The 10,844-nt window shown below is 33.0% G+C and overlaps 1 protein-coding gene across 1 annotated transcript; it reads left to right on the top strand.

Moving 5' to 3' along the window:
- The first annotated feature begins 399 nt into the window (after positions 1 to 399).
- On the top strand, positions 400 to 10,490 carry LOC139862592 (GDSL esterase/lipase At5g45960-like). Its single transcript, XM_071851209.1, has 5 exons — positions 400 to 733; positions 1,022 to 1,152; positions 1,356 to 1,589; positions 9,696 to 9,963; positions 10,184 to 10,490. Exons 1-5 carry the CDS (start codon positions 451 to 453, stop codon positions 10,369 to 10,371), a joined length of 1,104 nt encoding a protein of 367 aa, XP_071707310.1. The 5' UTR covers positions 400 to 450; the 3' UTR covers positions 10,372 to 10,490.
- Positions 10,491 to 10,844: the final 354 nt, after the last annotated feature.

The following is a 10,844-nucleotide window of genomic DNA, read 5'->3' as shown; positions in this document are numbered from 1 at the left end:
GGGCTTATCGTGATTGTTTTCAACTTCTCCTCTGAGAATTCTAAATATAACAAGACATTTTATAAGGATATTAGGACTCAATCTAGCGCCCGTGTAACTATTTTGCGATGCTTTAGAGCATCCTAATGCATAGAGAAAAATGCAACAAAAAAACATAACAATGTTTTACACATTACTATGCATGTATATGTTTTATTTGCTAGCCATTATAATAAACCAATTAAATTAATAATTGATTACACATATATAAAAAAATAATACAAAAATGAAAAAAGGTAGTAGTACTAGCTAGAGGGTAAAATTTGAAATTAGAGAGTCAAACCAACCACACTTGGATGGCTATTTTAAGAATGCCCGCATGCCAAGTTAACCATATTTTCTATCATTCTTCTTAGTTTCTTGTAGTAGTCATATCTACTCTCCTCTGAATCTTTTTATTTTCTTTTCAAAATGATACTTACTTCTTTAAAACTTACAATTTTCTTGCTTCATCTTCTATTCATCGTGTTCATATCCAATGCTATACCTCATACTCATCATCATGTCAAAAAGAACCAAAAACATCCTAAAGTTCCTGCTATTTTTATTTTTGGTGACTCCACTTCTGATCCTGGAAACAATAACTACATTCTAACTCCTTTTAAAGGCAATTTTAAGCCTTATGGGAGAGATTACCCAACCGAAAAACCAACCGGAAGGTTTACCAATGGGTTGCTAGCTTGTGATTTAATTGGTAAGTCATGGTTTAATTTTCAAATAAACGCGAATTAAAATGTACTTAGTTCTGATATTGAACATATTATTATAAGCTTGAAAGGCTTAAGTTCTATAAAAGTTTTTCGTTTTTAATCAAAATAAATATCAAACTCATTTGCTTATATGCAAACATTATTTTCTGGCATTTATCAATGTTGTTGGGTGATAAACATCAAAACGAAAAAATAACAATGTTCTATGCCATTTTTGACATTTGTTTTTTTTTTTTTTTTTTTTTTTTTTTTTTTTTTTTGATCTTTTGTAGCAAGGTATCTTGGTGTAAAGGATAATGTACCTCCTTATTTGGACCCTACACTTACTGTTCATGACTTGATGACCGGAGTTAGTTTTGCCTCTGCTGGATCAGGATTTGACCCTCTTACACCAACCATAAGTGTCTCTATCTTTCTCTTTAATCGTTATTATTCAAAAGATTTTTCAAACGGCAATCTTTAGAACTATAATTAATTAATTAATGTACATGAATAAATTGTATATTTGAATAAGGGCCACTATAAAGTCATAATTAACTACAATTCAATTATGCACGTTAACAGCAGTCTTAGATTTATTGTGCATTTGAATTATTTGTTACACAGAACGTAATTCCATTGCCACGACAACTAGAACTTTTTAAAGAGTACAAAACTAGAGTAATTGAAGAGATCGGGTTGAGGAGAACGATGGAAATCGTCAACAATGCTCTTTATATCGTGAGTGCGGGTACAAATGATTTTGTTGTGAATTACTTCACGTTACCGATTAGACGACGCAAATTTAGTCTTCCAAGCTACATGGAGTTCGTGATGAACAAACAGTTGGAGTTCTTGCAGGTTTTCTTCTTTTACCTTGCCACTTGTTTTACGACTGATTAAATTTTACAGTACTTTTTACGAGTCAAGAAATCAATCATTATGAAGTTAATTGCGTTTTCTTATTTTTGTTTTTTTACTAGATAAAATAATCAACTGTGAATCTGTGATCTAAGAGTCGGTTTAATATGTTGTGACTTGTGAGTTCTAATTTAACGTGATATTAAATGTGTAATATGTTGTGTGATTTAAAGTACAAATAAAAGTCAAATTTTACCTTATTTACTCTTAGTTAAGGCAAAAATTGTATTATAGTCATAAATAAATAAAGAAATAAATAAATACAAAGAGCTCTTACTCAACAAATACAAACCAACTTAACGAATGACTATAATCTTTGTAGTTATGTGTTACTTACATAGTTACATGATTGCACTTTGTTTCTCTAACACTACAGAAAAGCCCACTTTCTTTCCCAAACCCTTATTCTCATGAAGACGCCGCAACTCTCGGAACCTCTATCCATCGGCCCTTGCGGTGGTCCGGCTCTCCTCATCAGCCCCTTTCGATCTCTTTCTTCTCAGTAGAGTTAGGTTTAAGTTTCCTCATTCCTGTTCTCTATCTTTTTGTTTATCAGTTTGTCGTCGTCTTTGTTTCTCCGGTCACGCCTATCGCCGGTGGTCCAGGTTTTTCCTGTGTTTCGTGTACTTTTTATTCTACTAATTGGGTTATTCTGGTGGTCTTGTCGGGGTGGTTGATTTTTGATTCACCAAAAAGCCTATTGTTTTGTCAGGATTTTTCTTTGTTCACATATTGTTTACGTTGTCCTGCCGGAATACTTCCTGCTTTGGCCAGAATGCTTCTTATTTTGGCTTCTGACCTAGCATGTTTTCGTGCTTCATTTCTCGTCTTCAAAGTAAGTCGGAGTTCTTTTCAGCCGATGGCTAAGGTGTCGTTACCACCATGTTGATGGTGACCACCTTTTGTCTCTGGTTGAGGGCGTGCTTCTGTTGTCCAAAACCGTCGGAGGGACTTCGTTTGCCGGCCACCACCCACTTTATATGACGATCGCTCCAAATCCATATGGACGAACACGTCATTCATCGATTTCATTGCGAGGTATTTGACCTCTATATGATACGTTTTGTAAATATTGCATTCTTTTGAAAAGGCACACCATAAATGAATATTTAAATCAAAGATTTTCGACATCTGATGATTTCTACATATAGACAATCACCGTAATATAATAGTTTACATTAGTACTTCCGTTGACAATGCAGTCAAAATAAGATACATGGTGATGATTTGGTGAATGCAACGTTTCCTTGAAAAATATGTCATGTAAGACTCCATGCACATAGTTTGTCTAACATATAAGCAAACAGCGAAAGACTTCTAGGGAACCTGAGAATAAACATGCTAACAAGTGTCAACACAAAGGTTGGTGAGTTCATAGTTTTAATGTTTTCCATAATCTGTACATAAAGGTGGATCACAAGATTTAGGTTGTTTCATCCAGAAACGTTTATCAAAATATTCTACAAGATTGAGCACCCTGGTAACTAAGCTTTAACGTTATAATAAGTACCCCTGTTTTAACATACATGCAACCAACATGTAAAATATACGCAAACCAACGTGTACTAAACTCAAATAGCATACGTCTGTTTTATAGTTCAGGCTAGAGTTTCTATACCTGGAACAGACGAGGAAGTCAAGCCCTATGGATCTATATACAACTACTCGCGCCCACCAGTTCTTATAACCGGCAGTTACTAGTTACCAAAGCTAAGGGATTTTCGGTTCAAACTCAGTGTAGAATTAAGTATGTACTTGTGTCCATTGCGTTTTAAAATAAAGTGCATGTATTCTCAGCCCAAAAATATAGATTGCAAAAGCAATTAAAAAGGGATCATATGAAACTCACCTCAGCAGCATATAAAGTCGTTCACCAAAATGTGACCGAAACTCGGATTACCAAATAACCGTAGATCTCAACCTAGAGAACATATGTTGGTCAATAAATGTCTATCAAGCTAGGTCAGGTCATAGTGTATCACAATTCTAATGCTCGAGATCGACATACAAAAGTTATCCAAAGTTGTTTCAAAAAGTCAATTTTGACAATAGTTTAACAAAACGAGACGTGCCTTATATAAGATTTCATTTACTCGGCTGGTAATATTTAAAAATCTATTTTATCAATCTTGTAAACAAGTTGTTTAAATCTTAATTGCAGATTCAAAAGCAATTTCAATTAACGTCAATCATAATTCAGTTGATCATATCTTTTAATCCATTCATCGAAACTATTCGATATCTAAATGAAAAGTTATTGATTTTTCGGCAGCTTTCCAAAAACATGCATATCATATACCTTTTATCAGTAATATATGTATTTACTTCGTGATTCATCATAACTGTTTAACGACGAAATTTAGCATACACGCATGTATAAATATATATACTCGAGCACTAGACATGGATACACAATTAATATATAAAAGATAAAATATGAGTGCTTACGTATAAATATTGAGATTCAATATTATAGGAAAGTATGTAGACGTAACGGAGATAATAAACACTAGGTTTGACTTGCGAATAATACCCATAACCTCCATAATTATAACTCATAATTTCCTTAGCTCTATCCCGCTCGAAACCCATTTTGAAAGTGACGCGCTCATAACCTCGTCGTAGTATTTTATGTATAATATTAATTAATAATATTAATAATAATAAGATTAATAATAATAATAATATTAATCTTAATAATAATAATAATAATAATAATAATAATAATAATAATAATAATAATAATAATAATTTAATAATAATAATAATAATAATAATAATAATAATAATAATAATAATAATAATAACAATAATAATAATAATAATAATATAAATACGGATTATGATATATGTGTGTGTAAAACAGAGACCAGAATGCTCGAGCTTTATAGTGTGGCCAGATTTCAGACTCCATGCGATCGCATGGTTTCTGTGTGTTATGGCCATGCGATCGCATGGCCTAGGATTCCAGCTCACATCTGATTGGTAATCTAGTTCGTCGACATATTAATTTATTATATATATAATATATTTAATTTATATAATTAATTATATATTATATTAAATTCACGTGCATAGTTGACTTATAATTTTTGTTCCGATAAGTCGTACGTTGTCACTTGACTTATGTCCCGGTTCCGATTTTTTGAATGTCCTTTCGTACACTTAGAAAACTTGCATTTTACGTTTCGTGTCACGTACCTTTGTCAAAATATAGCCTTAAATTATCCCTAAACTATACCACTCAAAGTATATCTTAAACTTTCGAGTGTTTTAGTCATTTACTTCTATAAATTATCGTCTCGCTATTTGTTAATATATATGTATATAATATATACATTTTCATTTTTTACTGTAGCAAATAGTGATTTTCAAAAACACTGTAGCTTTTCGGGTACTGTAGCAATTCGAAAATACTGTAGCAAATTAGTGTTTTACTGGTTCATCTTAAACGTTTTAGTTAACTTATCTAAATATTAATCGAATCAATAATCGAATGTTAATATCGTTTACTAAATAACTTGAAATCATATATATATATATTTATATATATATATATATATATATATATATATATATATATATATATATATATATACATTAAGTTATATATATTGTTCGTGAATCTTCGAGAACAGTCAAAGAATAATTGATTACATGAATACAGTTCCAAAACTTTGAGACTCAACATTACAAACTTTGCTTATCGTGTCGAAAACATTAAATCATTTAAAGATAAAGTTTAAATTTGGTCAGAAATTTCCGGGTCATCACACACTTGGTGGTGTTTACTCGGTTCTTTTTGGCAGGCTGGCGGAGGTTGCTTGCAGTTTTGGTTATGGGTGTATTGTGCTCGTTGTCATGGTTTTGTCTTCTTCTTTTTTTGTTGGGTCGTCCCGGCTGATCAATGTGACGATTTCCCTGTTGGAGATCTGACCCCAGCTATGACGATTCGATGGATTGTTTTGCAGTGGGGTTCCTTTTATGTGTCGGCTCGCGAGGGATGTGTTGATCGGTGTTAAGGTTGTGGGTGTTGGCAGGATTTGGTGTTGGTTTCTTTCAGATTTAATTCGCTGGCTTTGCTTTATTTGCGACGTTCTCTTGCTTAAGGGCAACGGTCGTGGGTGTACTTTAAAGGTGGTCGGTTTCTTTTTTCCGTCTGTATTTTCAGCGGCTTTTTGATCGGTTTTCGGTGGTTCATTAACTTCATATTTGCTTGTTGCGGTGATGTTCGACATTCTCCAAATCGTTTTTTTATTTTGTTTAGTTTTTTTTTTAAAGGCAAACACACACACCAAACACGATTTTTTACACACACACAAACACACACACACACACATATATATATACATATATATATACAAATATATATATATACACATATATATATATACACATATATATATATACATATATATATATATATACATATATATATATATATATATATATATATATATATATATATATATATATATATATATATATATATATATATATATGTGTGTGTGTGTGTGTGTGTGTATATATATATATATATATATATTGGCGTCTTGACTGCAAGCGTTGATTTATTGGCGTCTTGACTACCGTTTAGATCCTAAATTGAATTCCAGGCAGGATTTAAAACCTATGGAAATTTGATTCTATCATTTTCATGGCGTCTCAATTTTATTTTTGATTTTATTCTCAATTTTATTATACTATTTTTAAAAGCAATTTCCTACTTATTGGCCGGAGGTCCACTTGAAAGCAATCTCTTTATTCGTCGAATAGAGATAGGGATGACGTTCTCTACTTTTGAGAGTGTCTGACTATGGTGGAGAAATGACTTGTTTCTATTCTCGGATAGGGGAAGGATTGTCTACATCTCACACCTCTCCATAGTTAACAAATCAACTTAGTTAACATTCATTATAACATTCCAAAACGACGGTATTACACAAAAACATTACAGAAAGAGAAAACATCAGAGTTAAGCTCATAGTCAAACATGTCTTCTAACCCGTCCGCAACACCCGTCCTAAACAGCAGTACCTAAACCTGCAATGGGTGGAAATGTGGGGGTTAGCACAACTGCTAAGTGAACGGATACTATCTAACAGATCAAGCATAAGCAACTGAACATGCAAGGGTCACAAATATGCTAACGTCCTGAACTAGCATATAACAACAACTGACAATATGATGATCGGCGGCTTGTACGAGGACACGACTTAGCTGATCAGGCTACAGTCTACCGATAGTCCGTTTTATTGAATCCACTGCATAACCGTCCAGACGTAACACATGCGTCCTTCTATGCTATACTGAACAATCAGTAACATCATGACCCGACCAGGCTACCACGGTCGACCTCACATAAAGCCTACCTTGCCACCTCAGTGGGTTCCCAACCTTGCCGCCTCGGTTGGTATCCAACTAACAGTGCTCACATAAGATCACAGATACTCAATCATGCAATCGTCCTAACTTACATTGAAACATCTAACTACACATGGTATTCATACTGAGCATAAACATAATAATAAAGACTCTGAACAAGTGGCGTGTCAGCTACTTAATACTCTATCCGGAGATAGACCCACTCATCGAATACCAGCAACTAGCTCAGATAATCTATCACTGAGTTGCTTCCTTATCCTTATCACCTGAACATAAGACAAATCAAGTTAGTTTCTGTCCGTTAGCACGAGACAGTACAATACAACAAATCATTATCAAAAGTGCCACTAAAAGTCTACTTAACACTTATGCATTTTCAAAATTTACATTCTGATTATCATAAGTCATGCGGGCAGCATAACGGCTAGACATCAACACTTTAGTAAAATATTCTGTCCACAAAGACACTCGGTCGACTGACTCACACAGTCGGCCGACTGTGTCCACACACTCGGTCGAGTGTCTTTTCACTCAGTCGTCTGACTAAGTTAAATTATCATGTCAGAATCTAGACACACTCGATCGAGTGAGTCACTCACCTGGTCGATCGTCAGAGTCACTCAGTCGATTGTCAAAGACAGTCGGCCGAGTGTGTTCTTCAGCAGCTGATGCTGCAAAAGCTACAGGTTCCACCCCTAATTCACCAAATCTTAATTTTGGACTCGTTTTTGACCCTGAAAATGGTTACGTCTTTTGCACAAAACCTTTTGGGACTTAAACCCACAAATCTTACACTCAAACAACATCAAAAACGACCAATTTGGCACCAAAACCCACTTTGACAAAAATCTAACTTTAAAACCCATTTTGACACAGATTCAAGCACGAATTAGAATGATTATTACCTTATTAGGACACTAAAAATCACAAGACACTGATTTCCAACTAAATTAAAGATCAATAATAAGATCTGATGGGATCTAGGGTTAGAGATTGGAGATGAAGTGAGTACTGGTGTTTGGTGAGAAAATTCTAAAGAGATGGGAAAAATGAGAGAAGAAGGGCAGCACTATACACTTATTTAGGGTTATACCCCATACCTCACAACTCACGGGTATTTACCAGTTATCTGATAACTTTCGCACTTAATTTGATAGCCATAACGGAGTCTAAATTAAATAAACGAACATGTTCTGTGACCCTTGTCACGAACTGGTCTTAACCAAATAATAAAATAACATTACACAATTAAATAAATTAAAGGCATAAATAATCACACAATTATGCCTAAGGGAAAAATTGTAATCTTACATCTAAGCCCTGTCTGAGGATGTTACACATCACAAAATACCGATTTGAAATAAAAAAAATTTACAGTTTGTTTTACTTTTATGCATTATTGTGTCAATGAACATTTATTATGTATGGCATTTAAGTGTGTTTGGATTTATATCATTATTTGTGGTCCTCTCCCCTATGGTTAGTTACTTTACTCTTGGGCCTTTTTAGAGATATAGTAATAAGAGTAGTGGGATTGGTAACCTAGATCATTTGCATTTCCGGTGACTAAAACTATAAGTGAAAAAATGGAGAGTAAAAGGTAGGTCATTTAAGGTGTTAGTCACCTATCCTTTTTCGTATTTTTTAAGGATAAAAACTCTCAGGAAAAAATTAAGAAACAGAGTTACAGAGTTAATTATACGTAGTATTTAAATTAATACATGATAAATGAAACAACTTCGTAAACATATATAGATAAAAACATGTGGTGAGCTCCATACTTTTTGAACATATAAGCTAAAGAGTTCCTTAGTACTTTAAAATCAATTGGTGATACACGGAGGTTTCTCTACACTTATATACATACATTTATTTCATCCCATACTCGATGTGGGACACACAAACCGATTAGCTCCAACAAAAACTTTTTTGAGACGCAACTTCTCGCCGTAGACTATAAAAGACAAAAATTTGATGAACTCCATTTTATATGTTTTGTTTTCAAATATATGATCTATATATCTTATATTTCTATTTTTGAGTCAACAGCAAGCGTCAATTTATTGACGTTTAGAACCTAAAGTGAATTTCAGACATAATTTATAACCCATAGAATTTTGATTCTACCATTTTCATGACGTCTCATTTTTATTTTACTAATTTTTTAAAAAAAAATTCCTACTTATTGGCCGAAGGTCCACTTGGAAGCAATCTCTTTATCTGTCGAATAGTAAGAGAGATGACTTTCTCTACTTTTGAGAGTGTTTCATTCTAGGTGGGGAAATGACTTGTTTTTATTCTCGGATAGGGGAAAGATTGTCTACATCTCACCTACCTCATACATCACTTATGTATTATTGGGTTTTGTTGTTGTTGTTGTTGTTGTTGTTGTTGTTGTTGTTGTTGTTGTAGTATCTTATATTTTCTAATACATCCTATATATGACCTTTTCTTATAGATATCTTATATTTTCTATCCAAATGAAAAAGCAACAATAAAGAGGATTATGACCAAATCCAATGTAATTTTTCGGTTTATAATTAGTACTACTACTTAAATGAGCATCCCATTGAGGCAGAACTTACTTTATCTTTCTGAACCTACTAATGTTTTAAACTTGTTTTATAATTCCTTCTTTGATTTATTGATTGATTTGATTAGGGTCTATGGGATGAAGGAGGTCAAAAAATAGCAGTTGCAGGCCTACCTCCAATGGGTTGTTTGCCGATTGTGATCACTCTGTTCTCCCAAAACGCAATTTACGATCGTAATTGTATCGATTTCTTCTCATCCGTAGCAAGAACTTATAATGCCGTACTTGAAGCTCGATTAAACCTCATGACTTTTAATCATATTCAACATGGTGGTCGATTCATCTATCTTGATACCTACACATCCTTATTTGATGCAATTGCAGGCCATAAATATGGTACGTTCTTATTTTTTAATTTGATAAGTCTATTTATTATCAAAATGGCAAGTGATTAGATTATGAAATACAACTAATGTTAACCTTTAAGGTCACTAGCAACATATATGTGCTAGTCGGATGTGATCACGTGATAATCTGTTTATGCAACGTACATTAATCTAATCTCGTTTAAATAAATCTTTTTTTTTTTTTTTTTTTTTTTTTTGGGTTTTTACAGGATTTAAAGAAGTGAAACGTGGTTGTTGTGGGACCGGATTATTAGAGACAACATTCCTATGTAATCCCAAGTCGACTACTTGTTCAGATGCATCGAAATATGTATTTTGGGATTCTATACATCCAACAGAGAGTATGTATAGAGTTTTCTTTGAAGCAACAAAATCTATCATTGATAGCACGATTTGAGAAACTACGTACAACTTAACAAACTTCAAATTGATTATTAAAAAATGAAGAGATTCAATGCAAGTCTATTTTTTTATTGTCTTGTTTTTTTAATTCATGTAATTGTATTGTAATCAAAGTTGTTATATGTACCAAATTCACTACTTAATAATATTATTCTTTATGTTTGTTTTCCAATTTCCCTCATTTTGAATTTTGATGTGGAGAATTTTTTTTTTATTTATTATTATTATTATTTTTTTTTTTTTTTTTTTGAAAGGCAACGGAACTTGTATAAAACTATGAAAAACAAAATCACGGAATAGAAACAGACATATACAAAAGAGCTATACAACACACTTGAACTAACCTATCCCAGTTTTAAACGATAAACTCGAGTCAAATGATTTCGGGTTGTTGAACATTAATGAATATATCAATTATTATGTGTATCAATCTACTCGAAAGATGTGAAGAAATATTGATGTAATTTG

This window comes from Rutidosis leptorrhynchoides, chromosome 8 (genome assembly GCF_046630445.1).
Source record: "Rutidosis leptorrhynchoides isolate AG116_Rl617_1_P2 chromosome 8, CSIRO_AGI_Rlap_v1, whole genome shotgun sequence".
Lineage (NCBI taxonomy): Eukaryota > Viridiplantae > Streptophyta > Magnoliopsida > Asterales > Asteraceae > Rutidosis > Rutidosis leptorrhynchoides.
Note: the sequence above shows the minus strand (reverse complement) of the source record. Positions and strands in the feature narration are given on the sequence as shown.

Coding starts and splice junctions, on each gene's coding strand:
- LOC139862592 (XM_071851209.1), top strand. CDS start 451: ATGATACTTACTTCTTTAAAACTTACAATTTTCTTGCTTCATCTTCTA. Junction 1,153..1,355: donor CTCTTACACCAACCATAAGT/GTCTCTATCTTT, acceptor TTTGTTACACAG/AACGTAATTCCATTGCCACG. Junction 1,590..9,695: donor AACAGTTGGAGTTCTTGCAG/GTTTTCTTCTTT, acceptor TGATTTGATTAG/GGTCTATGGGATGAAGGAGG.